We start from the raw sequence: 21,136 nt of genomic DNA, 5'->3' as shown, positions 1-21,136 counted from the left end.
GAAAACCCCGGAGCCCAAAAAAAAAAAAAAAAAAAAAAAAAAAAAAAAAAAGAAAAAGAAAGAAACCCCAGAAACCCCAAACAAACAAAACCCCCATTTCCCCATTTCAATCCCTTGCCTTTAACCCCCATCTTCACTCAGAATCCAACTGCAATATTGCTCTGATATAAAATCCTAAGGAAAACAGCTTTTCACATGACCAGGCCTAAGTTTATGATGAAGAGTTTAATTACTCCCTCAGACAAGACACAGACCACCCAAAGCTCTAATATTGTCTGGCTTTTCAAGGGAGTGGGAAGAGAAATCCCTGCTGAACCTGAATTCTACTCTGAAGTGTCAACCTCCTAATTACAATACATGATTCCCTGTAATGGAAAGCTGAAGCTCTTCCAGACCATTATTACTGCCATAATGAAAAGTGCCATCAGCCAGGCCCCTGCTCCTCCAGCTCCTCATCTCCAGAGGAAGGGAGCAGCAGCTCATCTTCACTTGGAGCACGTGGCCTTCCATAAAACACAGAGTAAATCTCATGTCTCCTCACACAGATACAGCTTTTCCCAACTTGGGCTGAGGATATCTGTGAGTCTGATGAACTGAGAGCCACTCTGAACTTTGCACTTCACCAAAATACTGAATCTCAGCTTTGCTGCAGTTTGGGATTTTAATGGACAGGGAGCTGTCTACCATGTGGGATTTTACAGCCTGGTTTCAAAGGCAAGAACTAAAGCATCCTCCACCCCCTGGGTTCAAAAGGAGGGACTACAAGGATCCACCATCCTCACTCTGGGGGATGCAGCCAGGGAAAAAGTCTGAAGTTAAAGAGTCAAAGATCAGGGTGGAAAAGTTAATAGAACACACAACACCTCAGTCCATCCATGGAAATCCATCAGGAATAAACACCCAAGCCTTGCTCTTGGTTTCTATAAAGCAGGTGGATGAGGAATGTGCTACTGAATCCAAGAGCAATTAAAAAACCCAAATTAAACCTTGAATCCAGAGGAATTTGTAAAGAGAAAACAGATTTGAAAAAGATACTCTAAAAGCAGCGTGGTTCCTGCAAAAGGAAAGGCAAGACAACGTGCAATTAGTAATTACAGGGTGAAGAAAAGCTGATTCAACAGAGCTCATTAGAGACCACACACAAACAGGAGCTCAGGGGACACACCAACGTGCTTTTAACAGAACTCTTAACAAAACACACATCACTGGGGGGTCTGAAAGCTGCAGTGCCAGGACCGAGCATGCCCCTGTGCCTGCCCCACCCAGAGCCCAGGGGTTTGGTGGGGCCCTGGGGCAGCAGGAGAGGCACCAGAGGCCCCTCAGCACCACTCAGACCCCAGCAGCCAAAAGCCTTGCCCAGAAGTCACACTAGAGGCACCAGAGGCCCCTCAGCACCACTCAGACCCCCGGCAGCCAAAAGCCTTGCCAAGAAGTCACACACACTTTGGGGCTATTCCTTGGGTGGTGATGAGCTGGCTGAACATCCCTAAGGAGCTGCTTAATTAAAACTGTTCGTTATCTCCCCCAGGGGCTCAGGCAGGAGAAGTGAAGGCAGCACTTGTGCTGCTGTGTGTCAGGGATCAGAGGGTGAGCTGCCCAGCTCTGGGAGCAAGGAGCACTCCAGGCACAGCTCTGCTGTCCCTGGCAGCCGGGCCCAGGCTGCTGGCACAGCACCAACCTTGGCTTTGGTGGCAGCAGAGGCCAAGGCAGCAGCTGCAGCTGTGGCCACGTTTCCTTCCGAGATCTCGTGCTCCACTTTCTTCTTCCCAGCCTCGGCCTCTTTGTCCTTGCTGCCATCAACGTTCTCCTTGTTCTCCTCTGCCTCCTTTTCCTCTGCAAGACACCCCAGCCCAGGCTGTTACACGTGTTCCCGGCATGGGAGGGCACCACGCTAATTAGTCAGGCACTAATTAACTCATCCTCAGTTCCAGCCCTGCTCTCCATGCAAATGCTGACAGGGGAACTCCACTTTGAGAGGATCTGATTCACAAATGGGGTGACTTTAAACTCTTTTCATTCCCATCCTCTCAATTCAGCACCTGCCATCAGCTTCCCCTCATCATTTCCAAATCAACTCCATCAAATCCAAATTACTGTACATGGTGCTAAAATCCTGAATCTGAGTTGCAGGAAAAAAGCAATATATCCATTCCCATCCCTGGCAGTGCCCAAGGCCAGGCTGGAAAGGGCTGGGAGCAGCCTGGGACAGTGGGAGGTGTCCCTGCCATGGCAGGGGTGGCACTGGATGATCCTTACAGTCCCTTCCAACCCAAACCATTCCATGATTTTATGAAGCACAGGGGAAATGAAAAAAGAATAAGGTTTTATGTAGATGTTGTTACTCCTCAGCCTGTCAAAATCCAGGCTTGCCATCACTTCCCAGGGAAACTGAGCTGAAATATTAACTTCAATAGGAGAAATGAGCAGAGAATCCCAGAATGGTTGGGTTGGAAGGGACCTTAAAGCCCACCCAGTGCCACCCCTGCCATGGCAGGGTCACCTCCCACTGTCCCAGGCTGCTCCCAGCCCTGTCCAACCTTTAACAGTGCTCCAGCAGTTCCACTTCCTTGCACCCAAAGCGATCAGACGTGGAATTTGGGCAAACCCCCCATTTCCATGACCCACAGGCACTTGGGCTGCAGCTGCTCTGGGGAAGCTCAGGGAGGGATGAGCTCTGCAGGAGGCTCACTGGAGCCTCTGGGAGCACAGAGCAGCCCGGGCAGCGCTCCCAGCAGGCTGGGCTGTCCCAGGCCCCGTGGGGAGGAGTGAGCAGCGGCAGCTCTGCTCACCTGTCCTGGGCTCCGGGGCCCCGTCGCTCTCGGGCTCCTTGTCGGCGCTGCGCTCGCTCTCCCCCTCCGGGACCTTCTCCCCCTCCTCAGGCTCGCTCTCAGCCTTGCTCTCCACCTGGACGGGGTGCGAGTGTGGGACAGTGGCAGGGAGACAAGGCACTCACTGTTTGGTCATGGCCACGACCAAATCCCAGTGAATTCCCCACCGCAGGGAAGAGGTCACACTTTAAAGGGTGGCTGCTGCTCGAGCCAAATTTGACGAACAAACCCAAAATGTGAATCAAAGTAAACGTAAACTGGAGCACGTCCAGCGACCCAGACCCAGCTGGGTTACTCTGTGGGAACAAAAACTCCTGAACTAAGATCACAGAATTATGGGATGTCTGGGAATATGCAGATTTCCAAGCCCTGAGTGAGTCTTCCTCACTTATCTCTTCCCAAATGTCCCTGATTATCAGGGAGGTAGAAGAACTACCTGAAAACAGAGTGGGAAATAACCCCAAGGCTGCACTGATCAGCCCCAGGTTAGTCTGAATTCTTCATCTGGTGAAGGAGGCAACAAGAAATATCTCCTGTTGCTGCAGACTCCAGAAGAAGCCACTTCCATTTATTTATCAGGAATGTAGCAGGAATTAAATAATAAATAAACAATTTAAATTTTAAATTATTAAATAATAAATAAACTATTTTGATCTAAAAATCAAATTTACATATACAATTAAAAGACTAATTTTATTAACATACACATTAAACATCATTATATTAATACATAAACAAATAAAACAGTAATAATTTAAATATTAGAGTAATAAAATAGTAATAATTTAAATATTAGAGTAATTTAGCAGTAACTAAACTGGTATCCTGGAATTCCTGTTTTAATCCCAGCTCATGTCTGAAACACCCACTGCAGTTTGAGGACACAGGTTATGAAAAAACGTGTTCACAAACGTGACCACAAACGTGTCCTTGTGGTCATTACCAACAGGTTGAAGGATAATGATAATTAGTGCCTAAACAGCTGACCTTTACGGGCTGGGTGGGTCACCCCAGCAGCACCAATGCATGTGATGGGCCAAGGGCCAGCCGGAATCCTTGTGGGGAGGATTCTCCTCGAGCAGCCCAGCTGGAGGCCCCTCAGGCAGAAATGGCTGCGAGATAACTGAGTGTCCTGAGAGCCCTGGTGGCAGGCATGTGCCCAGAGCCCTGCCCCGGAGCTGCCCTGCAGTGCCACCCCAGAGCCCCCCGCCTCAGGGTGCCCCCCTGGTGCAGCTCCAATCCCAGTTCCCACAGCATTCCCCATTTCCTCCCTTCCACAACACCCCACTGATGCCTCACTGCTGTCATTCCACACTCCAGCACTGAGATGGAGCTCTGTGGAGGCTGGGAGCTGTCCCCGTGGGGGCACAAACTGTCACAGCTGTCACCTGTGTGGCAGGCACCCTAAAAGTCCTGAATTCAGGACAGAAGTGCCAGGAGCCTCCTGCCAGCACACCCAAACTCACCTTCTCTGCTGGCTGCCCCTCTGCCTCCGTTTCCATCTTCTCCTCCTCAGCTCCATCTGAGAAACAAACAGGGAGGTTTCAGAACTGTCCCCAGAGCCACTCCCCAGAGCCACCCTCTGTTTTGGGCTGACTGAAACCTGCTGCTCTCCACCAGTGGCTTCAGGAAGGGCCAGCACTGAACTGATGGTTCAGGCTGCTCCAGCCCTGCCCTGGGGCACTTCCATCCCTCCCAGCTCTAAACCAGACCAGACAGGGCCCAACTGGTGCTGAAGTGAGACCAACATGAGGACAGAAGGAGGAATAATAAAGATGAAGATGAAGGAGTCTCTGTTCCAGGTGCTGGATGGGTGCAGCTCGTAGCAGGAGTGCTGGAAGAGCTGGGAGTGCATCCTGTGCTTGGGACACAGCCCTTGGCAATTCATTGATTGCTTTATAAAACACTGATTTAAGATGCTCCTGTAAAGACAGCTGGTTCTGGAGATCAGGGGATGTCAACCAGCCATGGAAACACCATGGAGGTGCCTGGGTAATGTTCTAGAATCCCTGATATTTTGTGGGATTGTTTAGAAGTTCAAGAAATCCTAATTTATCCACAGCTGTACAAGGAGAGACGAGAGGAAGCACAAGCTCGTGGTCCTGGCCAAGGATTTCACAATTTATATAGAGGCATTAAAGGAGCTTATTCAGATCCTGGACTGGGGTGATGCAGAACTGCTGGTGACAAGCCCTGATCCATCTCTAAGCTTCTGAAGACATCAGCTGGTGCTGGGGTTCATTTTCAGTAATCCTCATTTTCCTGCTAATTCCTGTGTGCTACACTGAGGAAAAACAAGGTACAAAGTGTTCTTCTTGAACAGCAACAGCTCTGTTGAGAAATTTTTACACAAGTCCCTTCCATATATAAGAAAAACCAACTAAAATGTCTGACTGAAGGGTAATAGTTTTCCTCTTGGCCTATTTTAAGATGATAAACCCACTTATCTGAACTATCTGCCACCATAATTCAATTTAGGGAGACTGGGGACGTTCTCCCTCACAGGTTTTATCTCAGAGTTAGGATTTAGTGACCCAATAATGTCACAGGGAAAATCTCGATTAGATTTTGTCAGACAGCTCTTTCAAGCCTAGAAGCAGAGTTCCAAGCTGGGCTGGAAAGTGTCATTCCTCCCAGGAAAGGGAAGGGTTTACAAAGAAAGCTGGATTCAATCCTTTAAGACAAAAAAAAAGGGAGACAAAGTGCAGAACACTCCGAGTGTGCCCAGGCTGGTGGAACTCAAACCAAAAAAACACTGTACAGAAATACCTGAACTTACATTCTTGGGGAGGATCATTGAGATCATCCCAGTGCCACCCCTGCCATGGCAGGGACACCTCCCACTGTCCCAGGCTGCTCCAAGCCCTGTCCAGGGACACTGCCAGGGATCCAGGGGCAGCACAGCTGCTCTGGCCAGGAGACCCCTCCATGGACCATGGCAGCTGCTGAGGGTCTGATGCTGCTGCTGTGGAGAAATTCACAGGATCCCAGCATCCCTGAGGCTGGAAAAGTCCTCCCAGCCCACTGAGCCCACCCTGTGCCAATGCCCACCCTGTCCCCAGCCCAGAGCACTCAGTGCCACATCCAGGAATTCCTGGGGCACCTGCAGGGATGGGCACTCCAAACCTCCCTGGGCAGCCCCTGCCAAGGCCTGAGCACCCTGTCCATGGGGAAATTCCTCCTGGTGTTCCTAAGACATCAGCTGGTGCTGGGGTTCATTTTCAGTAATCCTCATTTTCCTGCTAATTCCTGTGTGCTACACTGAGGAAAAACAAGGTACAAAGTGTTCTTCTTGAACAGCAACAGCTCTGTTGAGAAATTTTTACACAAGTCCCTTCCATATATAAGAAAAACCAACTAAAATGTCTGACTGAAGGGTAATAGTTTTCCTCTTGGCCTATTTTAAGATGATAAACCCACTTATCTGAACTATCTGCCACCATAATTCAATTTAGGGAGACTGGGGACGTTCTCCCTCACAGGTTTTATCTCAGAGTTAGGATTTAGTGACCCAATAATGTCACAGGGAAAATCTCGATTAGATTTTGTCAGACAGCTCTTTCAAGCCTAGAAGCAGAGTTCCAAGCTGGGCTGGAAAGTGTCATTCCTCCCAGGAAAGGGAAGGGTTTACAAAGAAAGCTGGATTCAATCCTTTAAGACAAAAAAAAAGGGAGACAAAGTGCAGAACACTCCGAGTGTGCCCAGGCTGGTGGAACTCAAACCAAAAAAACACTGTACAGAAATACCTGAACTTACATTCTTGGGGAGGATCATTGAGATCATCCCAGTGCCACCCCTGCCATGGCAGGGACACCTCCCACTGTCCCAGGCTGCTCCAAGCCCTGTCCAGGGACACTGCCAGGGATCCAGGGGCAGCACAGCTGCTCTGGCCAGGAGACCCCTCCATGGACCATGGGAGCTGCTGAGGGACTGATGCTGCTGCTGCTGTGGAGAAATTCACAGGATCCCAGCATCCCTGAGGCTGGAAAAGTCCTCCCAGCCCACTGAGCCCACCCTGTGCCAATGCCCACCCTGTCCCCAGCCCAGAGCACTCAGTGCCACATCCAGGAATTCCTGGGGCACCTGCAGGGATGGGCACTGCAAACCTCCCTGGGCAGCCCCTGCCAAGGCCTGAGCACCCTGTCCATGGGGAAATTCCTCCTGGTGTGCCTCCCCTGGCCCAGCCTGAGGCTGTTTCCTCCTGTCCTGTTCCCTGGGAGCAGAGCCTGACCCCCACTGTCAGGCTGTCCCCTCCTGTCAGGCAGGAGCTCCAAACAAACAGGACATCCCAGAAACACAAACTGCTTCCCAGCCACTCTTCAGAGAGCATTTGCTCAAGGAAAAGCACACAGAGCATCTCCAAGTGCTCTCAGATCCTCCTGCGTGTCAGGACACATTGATGGACACCACCCAAGCCCAAGTGCTCCTTCCCATGCCCAGGGACACCCTGGGAAGGAAGGGACGTGTGACACCAAGATTACTGCCAACATCCTGACTTGACCTCACTCCTCTGGTGCTGGCTGCAGCACTACATGCTAGGTTAAAATTAGGCTGGCAGCTTCAGACAGGTTGTAGTCAATGGGTTTTGAAAAGTGTTTTCCTGCATCAGCTGCAGAGCCCTGACACGCAGTGACAGCGTGGTGGCTGCAGCTCCCAGGGCCACCAGGTCCCAGGGGTGGGACACCACAGGACAAGGGACAACAATTATCCATTGTTAGTCTGGGGGGAAATGAGTTTGCCTGGGTGGGAGTTATTTTTGGCTCTAAATCACAGGTTACTCAAAGGATCCCAGAGTCATTAAGGCTGGAAAAGACCTTGGACCACGGAGGCCAAGCTGTGCCTGACCCCCACCTTGTCACCAGCCCAGAGCACTGAGTGCCATGTCCTGGGGCACCTCTGGACTCCACCACCTCCCTGGGCAGCCTCTTCTGACATTTAACACCCTTTCCATAAAGAATTCCTCAAAATAGTAGAGTCTGGTAAAACTTAATCCCTAATTCCAAAATGAAAGGATGACACAAAGCCCAAACACGCCTGACCTCCTGCACAGCCATGACAGAATTGCCTCTGGCCCCTGGCACAGACACAAACACAACTGCACTGATTTTCAGCTGTGATCTAATGAGCTTAATGAAAATACACACCAGAGGAATTGATCCGTTGGAGATCTGTGTCCCCGGGACAAAGGGGGAAGCCTTGACTTTAATTAGGAGAGAGCTCCTGAAATCCTTTTCCCCTGCACCAAAGAGGCTCTTGAACTCCCTTCAGCAGGTTAGGTAGTGCACCTTGCAGGATGTGGGAATCAGGGATCACAGAATCCCAGAACCATTAAAGCTGGAATACACCTCTGACACCATGGAGTCCACCCTGTGCCAATGCCCTCCTTGTCCCCAGCCTGGAGCACTCAGTGCCACAGCCAGGCCTTCCTGGGATACCTCCCTGGGCAGCCCCTGCCAATATTTAACAACCTTGCCATGAAGAAATTCCTGCTGGTGTCCACCCTGAGCCTCCCCTGGCACATCCTGAGACCACTCCCTCTTCTCCTGTCCCTGTTTCCTGAATGAAAGGACATTTCTTAGGTCAGGAAGAGGCAGATGGTTGTGAGCCACCCCAGGACACCTCTCAAGAGGGAAAATCCACTGGGAAATGAGGAATCATCACCTCTCCAAGCCCCTCTTTCCACCTGAATCAGCAGGTGTTCTGTTTCTATGGAATTTTGTTCTGTTTTTCACATTATGTCTAAGAACACTGAGCCCTTTTTACTAACACATGAAGAACTCAGAGCTGAATTCTGCCCAAGTCAGTGACTTCACAGAGAACTCAAATGGACTTTAGATCAACAAGGAAACCCGTGAAACATCTCCCTGCTAAGAACTCCCTGTGTTACTGGAGAGATGCAGGAGCAGCAGATCCGGAACCTCCGCTGTCCTGAGAGGAGCAAACAAAGCTCTGCAAACAGCAGTGCAGTCACCTGCCTGAGCTCCAGCTCAGCAAACAGTTTAAGATGCCCTCCAGACAGCCCAGACTCCTCTGCTCTCACTGAGGCAACACACAGCCTGTCACAGCCAGGCTGGGACATTAACATTTAATTGAGAGGAAATACACGATAGCTGTGGAAATACCTCGGCCCTGGGTATGATAATGATGCTGTTATCTAAACCATCATTTACATTTCCCACAATAAATCAGGGCTGCACAGCCACCAGAGCTGCCTCTGCTCCTGCCTCACTCAGCCTGGGGGCTCAGCAACAGGAGGGCTCCATGGGGAAGCCTGAGGAGCTGGGAATGCTGCTGGGGGAGCTGGAAAAGCCACAGCAGCTTCTGTGTGAGCCACTGAATTCAGCAGGAGAGGAGCGATGGGCTCAACCCCCAGGGGTGCAGACCCAGCCCCCAGGGCACCCCCAAAGCTACATCTTTATTATACTATTGTATTATTATCATATTCCAGGCACTCTGGAATCCACTGGTTTAGGAATGCTTCCATCACCTCAGAGTTCTCACCCCAGAGAGCAGCACAGAAATCTCCCTGCCAAGCATGACTAAAATAACTGGGTGTATGTGCCCTCCTTGTGTGTGGTGTTTTAGAGTGTGTGCTTGGGAATTAACCAAACCCCTGCCCAAAAGGGTGAATTTAACCCTCCCCTGGCAGCACTTACTGGTGATGGGATGCAGGAAATCAGACCACAGTCCCTCACTCACTGGCACAGAGCAGCTGCAGCCTGAGGCCCCAGGATGGGTGTCAGGGGAATGTCTGCTGGAGTAAGACCTGAAATGCTCACGTAGCTCCAACACAGCCCCTGCAGAGGCTGCCTTGAGAAATCAGTGCCATTAACCACCTTGGAAAGACATGAACAAAGACTTCCTAAAAATTACTAAACAGCACAGGTGTGCTGGATATTGCCCTCCTGTGGAGCTGCATGCCAGCCCAAAGAGCTGGACCCTGCTTTGCTCCCCTGGGGCCACTGTCACTGACACAGCTGCAGAGCAGCTCCAGTCAGTCCTTCCACGGCCTGCACTGGGGCAGCACTCAAAGCTCCTGCTATTTATTGTGGGGAACTGTTTTAAAACCTTACAGCAGATTGGCCAGAGCAGCTGGGGCTGCCCCTGGATCCCTGGCAGTGCCCAAGGCTGGACAGGGCTGGAGCAGCCTGGGACAGTGGGAGGTGTCCCTGCCATGGCAGGGGTGGCACTGGGTGGGCTTTAGGGTCCTTCCAACCCAAACCCTTCTGTGACTCTAGGAAAGCAGGAGACAGAGCCCACCACACTCACCACAGCATCTGAACCACTCCAGTCTCCTCCTAACTCCACTGAAGCCTCACTTTATCAACTTAAAAGGAATTATCACCAGCTCTTAGAAAACCTAACAATGAAGACTTAGAAGAGGAGATTCTTGGGTATTAACTTAAGCTCCTTCAATCTGTTCCAGTCATTTTCCCTTTTCACATTCCATATTGACTGTAATTCACTGATATTAAATAGTTTAAAATTATTATGCACCTCTGAAATAATTTTATTTTTGAAATATAATAACAACTAATGAACTTTAATTCTAGTGTGGAACCTTAAGCAGATACTTTTACTTCTCCACAGTTGCATTTAAATATAAAACCAGCATTCTGTGGTTCCATTACAGAATGGATGGAGGGACAGGACACAGGGAATGGCTTTGAAGAGAAAGAGGGCAGGGTTAGATTGGATACTGGGAAGGAATTGTTCCCTGGGAAGGTGGGGAGGGACTGGAACAGATTTCCCAGAGCAGCTGTGCTGCCCTGGATCCCTGGCAGTGCCCAAGGCCAGGCTGGATGGGGCTCACCTGGGACAGTGGGAGGTGTCCCTGCCATGGCAGGGGTGGCACTGGATGATCCTTGAGGTCCCTTCCAGCCCAACATCCTTTGATTCTATGCCAGTATAACAGCCAGTGGGCTTTCATTCCCATCTGGAAGCCCCAGCAGATGCTTCCATCCCTGCTCAGCTCTGGGGTCCAACCCCCGGTGTCCGAGCACGGCCCGTGGCACAACCTCTGCCACGGACACTGGGGGTCCCTGTGCCCAGCTCTGGGGGGTGGGAGGCACCACAGATTGCTGAGTGACCCAGTTCACTCGGGCTGAGCAGCTCCCCCAGGGAGAACCATCTGCTCCTGCCCTAATTTATTCCATTAGTCAAGCCCAGCACAAATCGCATTAACGCCGCCGGGGCCGGGCTGGGCTCCCCACACTGCTCACCCCGAGCTGCCGGGGGTGGCACCTGCCCTGAGACCCCAGACTCACTGACAGGCACCTGACATCCCCACTGCCAGCCTGGGCCCAAACTCTCCCAGAGAAAGGGCCAGAAAGGGCCAACGTGCAGCCTGGCAACAGGGAAAAGTCCAAGCAGCAAGTGTGTTACAGGGGACACGTTCAGGACAGCAGGGAGCGGCCTCAGGATGTGCCAGGGGAGGCTCAGGGTGCACAGCAGCAGGAATTCCTTTGTGGAAAGGGCTGTTAAATATTGGAAGGGGCTGCCCAGGGAGGTTTAGAGTCCCAATCCCTGGAGGTGTCCCAGGAAGGCCTGGAGGTGGCACTCGGTGCTCAGGGCTGGGGACGAGGATCAGGCACAGCCTGGACTCTGACCTTGGAGGGCTTTTCCAACTGAAATGATCCTGTGAAGTCCTTAACAACCCACAGTGACACCTGCACTGGGAGAATATGGGAAAGGGGAACAAAGACTGGAAGAAAAATTTAACTTAAGCTGACCTTATTTTAAAACAACTATGAAATTAAACTCAGCCCCAGATGGAGTAACACAGAGATTTGGTTTATAGCTGACTTGTAAATAACCCAAAGCTTGTCCTTCCAGCAGAGCTTCAATGCCTGCTGTCAGCTCTGAGGAACAGGGAGCAGCAGATGTCCCAGATGTTTCTCTTCCCCTTCCAGCACACAATGCCCACCATCCCAAAGCACCGAGCTGCCTCACGGCAAGTCTGTCCCACTGAGTGCAGAACTGAGATGTGTGACAGAAGGGCTGAGTGGTTTGTTTGCTTCTTTTCTAATTAAAAACTATCTTGGTGATTTAAATGGCATTTTGCAATCTAATTTACTGGGTAGTTTTGCAATGGACATTAAGAGCTATAAATAGCAGCCCTCTGTGGGCAGCAGTTGATAAGTGAAGAGCACCAAGCACAGCCCCTCGTGATGCCATCCCACAATCTGGCACCTTGCTCGTGTCCCTGGACAGGCTGACAGCAGGGCAGCCCTGCACATCCCAAACCCAGCCTCCCAGTCAAGCTCCATCCCATCCTGCTCAGCTTCACCCAGAGCCAGACGTGCCTCTTCACGTCCAGTCACTGAAATCATTTGTGATAAGCTGAACAAAGCAGGAGCCAACAGGGCTGAGAGAAAGCAGCAGTGACAAGATTGTGGATCTGTAACCAAATGAGGACAGCAAAGCCTTGGAAAGCCCTGGGGATGGAGTAAACAGTGTCTGCTCCTCCTGCTGGGGAGAGCCACCAGAGAGGGGCACACAGGGCTTCACTGCCCAGGCAGCTGCTTCGGCTCTCCAGAGCAACCAGGAGCCAATTTGCACCAGGCAGGGTTTCAGAGAAGAGACTTAACAGCAGAATAATTGCTGAACACCACAGAAATGAAACCAGAGCTTGTTAACACACACAGGTAAAGCCCAGCAGAATTCCAGCCCCACTAGAGCCAGGGTTATCATGTGCCAGTCCAGCACTTCATCAGAAATGCCCCTGCTGCTGCCTCCACAGTGAGCAACACACTCAGAGGACCAGATCCACCCACAAACCCACTGCCCAAACCCCTCAGTTCGCTTTAACACCACAAAGGCAGAAACAAAACTGTAGCAAAATGCACAATATCATAAGGAGACAACAGATTTGTATTAATAATACAAATTAATTGCATTACTTCAGCAGAATTAATACTAAGTTTAGTCACTTCAGACTGAAGGTCTTGAACAGCTTTCTGTGCAAAAACTTCATGACTGTCATTTTGTCTTGAATTCTCCAACACCCAACCAATGGAATATCCTGCTCTGGTAGTTTTGGCCAGTCCAAGCAACAGCACTTCCACCCAGTGAGAGCAGGAGAACAAGCTCCTAGAACTCAAGGTAGCCCTAAAATCCTCAGTTCAGTGTCCAAGTCAATCCTGCAGTGAGCAGAACGACCCACCCCCTTCTCCCTACCCACAACCTCCATCTCCTGCTGGAGGAGGAGAATTTGGAGGAGAATCTGGGGTTTCCCAGGACTCAGAGGAAAATGCCCCAGGGGATGCAGCACTCACCCATCTTGTCGGGCTCCTCGGGGCCGGTGCCCGCGATGCAGCTGCTCTCCAGGCCGTAGGTGGGATCCACCTTCCCAGAGGCTCGAGCTGCTTCCTGCACCTTCTTCACGTGGGCCTCCACCAGCTCCAGGGGCACCTCCTCTCTGACCCGGGAGAACTCCTCTGTGGGACATGACACACAACGTGAGACGTCCTGGGGCTTTTGCAGCAAATGGAGTCACGTTTTCTCTGATCGGTGTGCAGGTAAACCCTGGGGCAAAGGCAATTCTCAAATGGTCGAGTTCCTTCCTCTCACACGAGGTGGTTGTTACTGCCTTTCAGGTGTGGTAGAACAGTCTCTTCCCAATTACATAAAATTGTGTTTTATGTGGAAAAACAAGGCAAAAATTGAGATGAACTATTTTATCAAGTGGACACATCTAATGTCCACATCAAGACCTTCTAGTGCAAGATGTCCCTGCCCATTGCAGGAGGTGGAACGGGAGGTCCCTTTAAGGCCCCTTCCAACTCAGTCCAGTCTGGGAATTCTAGGATCTCTGGCCAATAATTTCACACAAGTAAAACAGGAAAACTGCAAGATCCACACTGAATTTACCCAGAGCTGACTGGTGACAGTGCTCAGAGGAACACCAACCACCAGGTGCAAACACACCAGGAGCAGTGGGGGCAGAAAGCAACACCAGCCATTCTTGGGCACTCAGTGGCCTTCTGGAGCCACTCCAACTTCACACAGAGTGCCTGGCTTGGGAGGGTCTGGGTGTCACCCAGGCCACCCCTCTGGCAGGGCAGGGTCCCCTGGGCTGTGTCCAGGGGGTCTGGGATGTCTCCAGAGAGGAGACTGCAGCCCCCCTGGGAGCTGTTCCAGGGCTCTGCCCCTCCATGGGCAGAGGCTGTTCCTGCTGCTGAGCTGCAGCTGGTGTGGTTTGGTTTGTGGCCACTGCTCCCTGTCCTGTCACTGAGCAGAGTCTGGCAGCCTTCTCCTGGCACACAGGTTGGGAGATTTGTGTGGATTGATGGGATCCCTGGGAGCTTTCCCTTCTCCAGCCTGAGCAGGCCCAGCTCCTGCAGTCTCTGCTCATCAGAGATGCCCCAGAGCCCTGAACATCTCTGTGGCCCCTGCTGGACCCTCTCCAGCAGCTCCTTGGCCTGAGGAGCCCAGAGCTGGACACGACACCCCAGCTGTGCCTGACCAGGGCACCCTGGCTGCAAACGGGATTTCAGGGAAGCAGAACACAAACCTGGGGAGAGCAGAGCTTCTCCTGCACAACCTGTACCCCCAAGCCCCGTGTTTTACTGCTCACTGAGGGCTCTGCACCCCTGTGGCTGGAGGTGCAGGCAGACACAGGGTGGGGGACATGAGGCGAGGCGGGACAACACAGGGGTGAGGGACGGGGGGCGAGGGGCATGGGGTGAGAGGCGAGGGACGTGGGGCAAGGACGTGGGGCGAGGGACGTGCGGCGAGGGACGTGGGGCGAGGGACGTGGGGGAAAAGGGGCCGGGGCTGTGCCGTACCGAGGGCGGCCTTGGCGGCGGCCGAGGCCACGCGCGGATCCACCACGGAGGCCAGGAAGGCCACGGTGCTCATGACGGGGTTGCCCGACTGGCTGAAGGGCACGGGCTGGTAGGCCAGGGGCCCCAGCGAGGCGTCCGAGTTCTCCAGGTAGGGATCCTCGATGGGCAGGCGCAGGAAGTGCAGGATGCACTCGTCCTGCGTGCGGCTGCCCACGTGCTCCGACACCTTGTTCCAGTCGTCCTTGTACATCTCCAGGGCCTGCAAAAGGCAAAAGCGGCGGCTACTCGGGGAAAGCAACGCTGCTGCAGGCAGGAAGGTTATCCATACTGGTTATTGTGTGATGGAGCAGTAAATGGGGATCAGACAGCTACTAAAAATGGGATTTTTTCCGGTATCAAAATTATCTGCGTAAGAAATACGAGAATTTCCCTGGGTATCAGTGACGCTGAAGCCACAGGGATCATCACAGGAGTGGATGGATGCTGTTACTGCATCAGAAAGAATTGTCAGAAGACTCAGGATTTACTAATATCTGTGCACAGTAGGTGCTTCCCCATTTTGCTTCCTCAGAGAGCTAAACCTGCCTTTCCTACCAAGTCTCACAATCCTTTAATTCCCATCACTCTCCCCAAGGACTCTTGTTCCCTCTCTGAACACAGGAAGCTCTTTGGGGCAGGAACAGGATCTGTTTCTCTATTTCTATTTCTAAATATGGATTGGCTGTGATGGTGAAATCCAGTATTTAGATCCAACAGAGGCTATGGAAGTGGAAAAGCATCAAACCAATAGACCAGGGGAAAAGAGAGAAATCTATCCCACACCCTGAAGCCAGGAGAGACCAGTTCTGCAGGAGCTGTGCACAGTGTGATTTCTGTTAAAACCAAGGCTATCAAATCATTACTGGCTAGATAAGGCACCTGATAAAGTAAGAACTTGCAGATCATATCAAAGACATAATTTTGAATTTCAGTCATGTTTAAACTTCCTCAAGAAAAGTCTTAAAACAATTCAACAGCAAGGAGCTACTGAAGGTCCAGCACTAGTTCCTGAAAAACCAACACATTAATCCTGTAAAACCCTCCAAGTCACAGCCTAATAAATTATTACTCCTTAACAAGCCATTTTTTTTCCCTGAAAATTGTTTTAGTGCAGTATCTGGACAGTATAAAATAAATACTGACATATCCTGAACCATTAACTTTTACATTTCTGAGAGGATTCATGGTGCAGTCACCCAGAAAAGGCAAAAAACCATTTGAGTTTCTGGCAGAAGATGACCAGTGTGAAAATGAGTTTTCCCCAGTAAATCTCTCCCACAAGGCTGAGAATGCCCAGAAATCTCAACTTTCCAGGCTGACTGAATTCTCAGAGCAGGGAGGGAGAACTCAGAGCTGGATCTGCCAGAGGTCCCGAGGAGAACACACCCCAGGCGGGAGAGCAGAGCACACACGAACACAGTGCTCCTGTGCTGGGGGTTTCAGCACTTCCCAGGGACAAGAGGAAGAGCCAAACTGAGCCACCAGCCTGGTGCTCAGAGTTCCTCCATCTGGGAAGGGCCCAGAATGCACACCAACTTCTCTGGAACACCAGGACCAGGCTGGATGGGGCTTGGAGCTGCCTGGGATAGTGGAAAGTGTCCCTGCCCATGGCAGGGGTAGGGTGGGATGAGCTCTAAGGTCCCTTCCAAACACACTGCTGTCTTCAGAGCAGCTCTGAAGTGTTTCAGTATTTGTTCAGTTAAAACACAAGCTCTGAGAATTCCTCAAGGACAAAACATCGAGCTGCACGGGGCCCTCAGGCACGTTGTGGCTGCAGAGGGTCAGCTGAGGTCAGGAAAATGTTTGCAAAAAATGCTCCAGTTTGCAAAGATGTGGAAGCAAACCGGCTACAAGGACAGACAATTCAATCCAACAGCATCAGAGATCCAACATGGATCAAACTGGAAGGACATGCAGTGGGCAGCACTTCCCAGAGTGATTTAAGCTCAAACCTGGCTGAAGTGTCTCTCTCCCAGCCAGGTCTCACTGCTTAACTCGGGTGGAAAGCCCTCAGCTTGTCTCCAGAGAGCCTCTGGCTCCCTGCTCCTTCCCTCCCAGCAGCAGGTGGGGTCAGCTGGGTGGGGAAAACACCCAGGAGTGCTGAAGACCCCAGGCAGCACACCAGGGGATGGGAGAGCTGAGGGAGAGCCCTGGGCTTGGGAATGACCTGGGACAGGCTGCACCCCCCCATGGGAATCACCATCCCCAAGCCCTGCTGAGCCCTGCTCCTGCCCCTGGCACCTTCCAAGGGTTTGAGCAGAGGAGAGACTGCTCAGCTCAGCAGGCCGCACTCAAGGGAGATATTTATTCTCTGCTCAGCCTTTATTTCCCTTTCCCTAATGTCACCTCTGGGCTCTCAGTCCCCGTCTCCATTTTCAACCCCACTGGCACATGAGATCAGCTCTGCTTCTCAACCCCCAAACTTCTGCTTTCTGCTCCTCCTCCTTCCCCGTCTGCTGTTTTCCTGCCAGACAAACCCTCGCTCGCAATAAATGTCCTTCCTAAAAATAGCTGAAAATGCATTTAACTCTGCCTGAGCCGTGGAGACACGGACAGGGCTGTGCAGGGAGGCTGCTCTGGGGAGGAAAACTCTATTTCCTCCCCCAAATTATTCAGTCAACAGGCAGAAGGCCAATAATTATATTTCAGATACGATTTATTATTTGGAACTTCGCTGCCTATCTATTTGCCCAAAGCTACCCTGAGGATTTAATTGGACTGAGCTGGCTTGTTACAGCTGAATTACTTATGCTTGAACTGATATACTCTTTACTGATTTATGCATGGAGCAAGTCCATGAAAAAGGAGGAACAAAAACATTATTAATTTAAACTCATTAAACTGAATTGCAATCTCAAGATTTAGTGGGGGGTTTTGGTTTGTTTTAAACACAGAATATGTCATTGGATTATTTCACTGGGCTACACCATGCAGTGTATGGCCATAAGCTAAAAACATACAAACCAATGAATTTTAAATAACAGTACTATTAATATTAAATATTTAAATAATATATTTAAATTAAAAAAAAAAAGAAGTCAGTATATCGAGGCATTAGCCTTGTTTCTCCCTACAAGAATGCCATGGAAAACAGCTGTTTGCACCCTATAAGCAAAATTTTTCCATGTGCCAATAGAAAAGTATTGGCTAAACAGTGAATATCAACCTAAAATAAAGAGGGAAAAATGGGAGATTTTGGCTGTTTGATGACCACACTCCATATGTGTGAAGACTGAATCACAGCTGCTCATTTGGCACTGACACAGGTCCATCCTCCAGGCTTTTCCCCAGGAAATTAACTTTTCAATGGGTTTATTGACACATGGGAAGACAAAAAAGCTGAAACAACCAGGCAATTGCAGTCTGCTCTGAGCTCTGCAAATAAAACCCAACAAAAACAGAGCCCTAAACTGGAGTTCTCAGAACTCTGAATTACTTCAAAAGAAAGAAATCAGCCATGCAGCCTCTACATCAGAAAAATGTTCCCTTGAAAGCAAAGATGGGGAGAAGATCTTGTCTTTGCAGGAAGTGCAAGCACTTAAAATTATTTCAGGCCACTGAGATTCTTCTTCTGCTGAAGCAGAGAGAAACAGCTGCCCTGCTGTGAGAGCCCAGAACCCTCTGCAGCTCCTCTGAGGGCTCCATCCCCACTGCAGCTCCAGAGATCCCGTCCCCATGTGCTCCAGAGCTTCACTCGAAGCCACCTGGGGACACCAGCCTGCATCATAAGGCACCTCATGGAATGATCTCAGGGATTTTTTTTTTTGGTAGACTTCCAGAAAAAGCTCAAAGAACACCCCAAGTGCAGCTACAGGGAAAACAAGGAGGAGACAGATGGGATGAGGGAGCTACCACAGAACTTGCCTTCTCCGTGGCCTCAACTGTTTCTCAACCACTTCAGCTTCCAAAATGAGCTGTTTCCCTAAGCTGTGGCATGGCTTGGAAATCAAGATTCCCAAGAATTTATCTGAGTGCCAGGTAAACCTTTACCTGAATATTTACCACTATTTGAATTAGTGACACCATTTCACACTGTCAGTGAGTCCTGCTGAATGAAAGCACCTCTCTGCACTGCAAAAGCTGCTCTTGACTAACACAAATTCTTAAATGCTTCATTTCTGGCTTGCAGGTCCAAGTTAGAAGCAAACCTCAGACACAGGCAGCCCCTCTCTCACAGAGATGCTCCTGCCATCTCTTTTTGGTAGCAACACTCTTGTAGCCATGATGGCAGTTGTCATCTAACTCTAAAAAATTGCAGATTTTTAAAGCCTGACCTACCCCTCCTGGCTTGGTTTCCTGCCCTTTGGCTTGGCCCCATGAACTCACCTCTAAGAGCAGCAGTGTCTCCTGCTCTGTCCATTCTCTGCCAGCACTTGCACCTTTACTCTATGAAAGACAGGAGGGGAAAAAAAAAAGGTGAAACAGAGGACTTCCTGCACAAAACCTTGTAGGAGAAAACACTGAGGAGGAAAGGGGAAGAAGCTGTGATTTGATGCACTCCAACCTTCCCCCTCCCGCTGGTCAGCCCATTCAGGGGTCCACGAAGTGAAGGCACAGCTGGGGGTCACACACCCCAATTTCCCACCACACCTTCTGAGCTAAAGCAAAGGGATCTGCACCCTCCTGTCCCAGTGATCTGTGCCTGCACACACAGCACAGAGGGTTTTCCTGAATAACAAACCCCCTCTGAGTGCTGGAGGCACAGTGGGCTGGGCTGGTCCAAAAGAAGTTAATTTATCTCCAACTTCATCAGTCACTCAGTAGAGAAATAACTCTTTACAGGGGGATGAGCTATGTGAGAAGGCAGAGTAATTCCAACAGGATTATCTGCTGCTCCCAAATCTGCCCCTCGTGGTAAACTGCTCAGATTGGATGAAAGTTCCAAATTCATGGTGGAGCTTCCCCTCCCGTGACACCCTGACAGCTCGGGACTGCTCCTAAGGAACATCAGCACCACTGGCTGGCTCCGTGCTAGACCGAGAGGAAGAGGCTGTTTGGGATAATAAATGTTATCTCCAGATGCATTTCAAACAGCTCATTAACCCACACAGAACATTAATCAATGTGAGTCACCCAACTGCTGCTCTCCACAGCAAAAAGCCCCAGCACACAGAAACCAAACAGGGCAATCTGCCAACAAACCTGCTCCAGTTCACAGCCCCTGTAAACAGAGCCAGAGCCCAGAACCAGCAACAGATTTATCAGTTTGGAGAGAATTTATACCTCCCTTAACAAGTGAAAAAGTCAATCCATGAAATGTGAGATGGAACCAGCTTTATAAAAATACCTCGAGAACTGGTTTTTAAAGGATGGTCTGAAGTGGTAAACAGTGTTTAAATAGTTATTTTTTAGGTTTAAACAATGACCTCTGAGGACAATGAACCAACGGCACAGAATTAGCCTGGTCCCACCCAGGAGGGGGACTACCCAGCTCTGGAGAGTCCCAGTTCCCACTGCAGGCTGTGCTGAGGTACCCTGGCACTCCCACAGCACCTCCAGGGACACACAGGGAGCAGGGAAAAGCAGGAGGCTGTGGAATCAACACACCAGTGCAATGATGCCTCCCAGGTTTCATTATCCTGTGTGACATTCTGCAATGACAGTGCCCAAACACACCCTCAGTGGCCCCAGGGCACCAACCAGTGGGAACTGGGGTCCCTGTCTGTCAGCCTGGGACCAGGAGAGGCAGAGATCCTGCTGGAAGCTCTCTGTGTCCTGAATCCTTGGATGGTCTGCTGATGCTGAGCCATTCCAGCAGGACATGCAGGAACACAGTGAGCCTGGCACCTGAGGCTAACATTGTGGACTGCTCTGGGAAGCTGTCCATGTCTTTATTCCCTCAAGATCAGAATTCCAGCACAACCTCCCACCATAGTGTCCTGCACAGGGATGGAACACACCCAAACCAGGAGTGGAGGAGCAACACAAGTCACCTCAGGGACACAGAGTGGGGGACACCTGAGGAGCAACAAGCTCACTGGGAGCGGGAGGGGACACTTGCCTTGGCCAGAGTCTTTTTGGAGTAGATGTCTGTGCGAAGGCCAAAGTTCTGCAGGTCAGTTGGCTTCTCCTTGTTTTTCTCAGGGAAGCTCAGCATCTGCTGGGCAGCTGGAACCTGGGAACAAACGTTACAGGGGAGAGGGGCAGGAATACAAAGTTATCCAAGGTTTTCAGACCAACACTCAACAGAACACGGACTGGACAGGGAAGCTGAACACAAGCCCAAGACACTAAAACAAATGTCTGAGCAATGTGTGAGTGGTTCTGCACAGAACTGCCCCGGATGCTGGGCCCAGCTGGGCAGCAAGGGGGGCACTTCCCCCAGCTGGGCAGGCAGGAAGGGGACATTTCCCAGGTGCTCAGGCAGGACGGGGACATTTCCCAGGTGCTCAGGCAGGACGGGGACATTTCCCAGGTGCTCAGCAAAGGCCACTTCCCCAGCTGGGCAGCAAGGGCCCTTTCCCAGGTGGGCAGAGCCCC

General features: G+C 50.8%; 1 protein-coding gene across 1 annotated transcript in view; it reads right to left on the bottom strand.

Annotated features, from left to right (window-relative positions):
- The window catches only part of SMARCC1 (SWI/SNF related, matrix associated, actin dependent regulator of chromatin subfamily c member 1), a 61,965-nt gene that overhangs the window by 19,254 nt on the left and 21,575 nt on the right, over positions 1 to 21,136 (bottom strand). Inside the window, exons 17-23 of the mRNA XM_041470217.1 lie at positions 20,658 to 20,771; positions 18,983 to 19,042; positions 14,618 to 14,876; positions 13,106 to 13,267; positions 4,295 to 4,350; positions 2,790 to 2,904; positions 1,679 to 1,833 (exon numbers count right to left, since the gene is read on the bottom strand). Coding sequence (XP_041326151.1) covers positions 1,679 to 1,833; positions 2,790 to 2,904; positions 4,295 to 4,350; positions 13,106 to 13,267; positions 14,618 to 14,876; positions 18,983 to 19,042; positions 20,658 to 20,771 — 921 coding nt within the window. The remainder of the gene's footprint in view (positions 1 to 1,678; positions 1,834 to 2,789; positions 2,905 to 4,294; positions 4,351 to 13,105; positions 13,268 to 14,617; positions 14,877 to 18,982; positions 19,043 to 20,657; positions 20,772 to 21,136) is intronic.

This window comes from Pyrgilauda ruficollis, unplaced genomic scaffold (assembly GCF_017590135.1).
Source record: "Pyrgilauda ruficollis isolate IOZ18807 unplaced genomic scaffold, ASM1759013v1 scaffold242, whole genome shotgun sequence".
Classification (NCBI taxonomy): Eukaryota; Metazoa; Chordata; class Aves; order Passeriformes; family Passeridae; genus Pyrgilauda; species Pyrgilauda ruficollis.
This window is presented reverse-complemented; position numbering and strand designations above follow the sequence as displayed.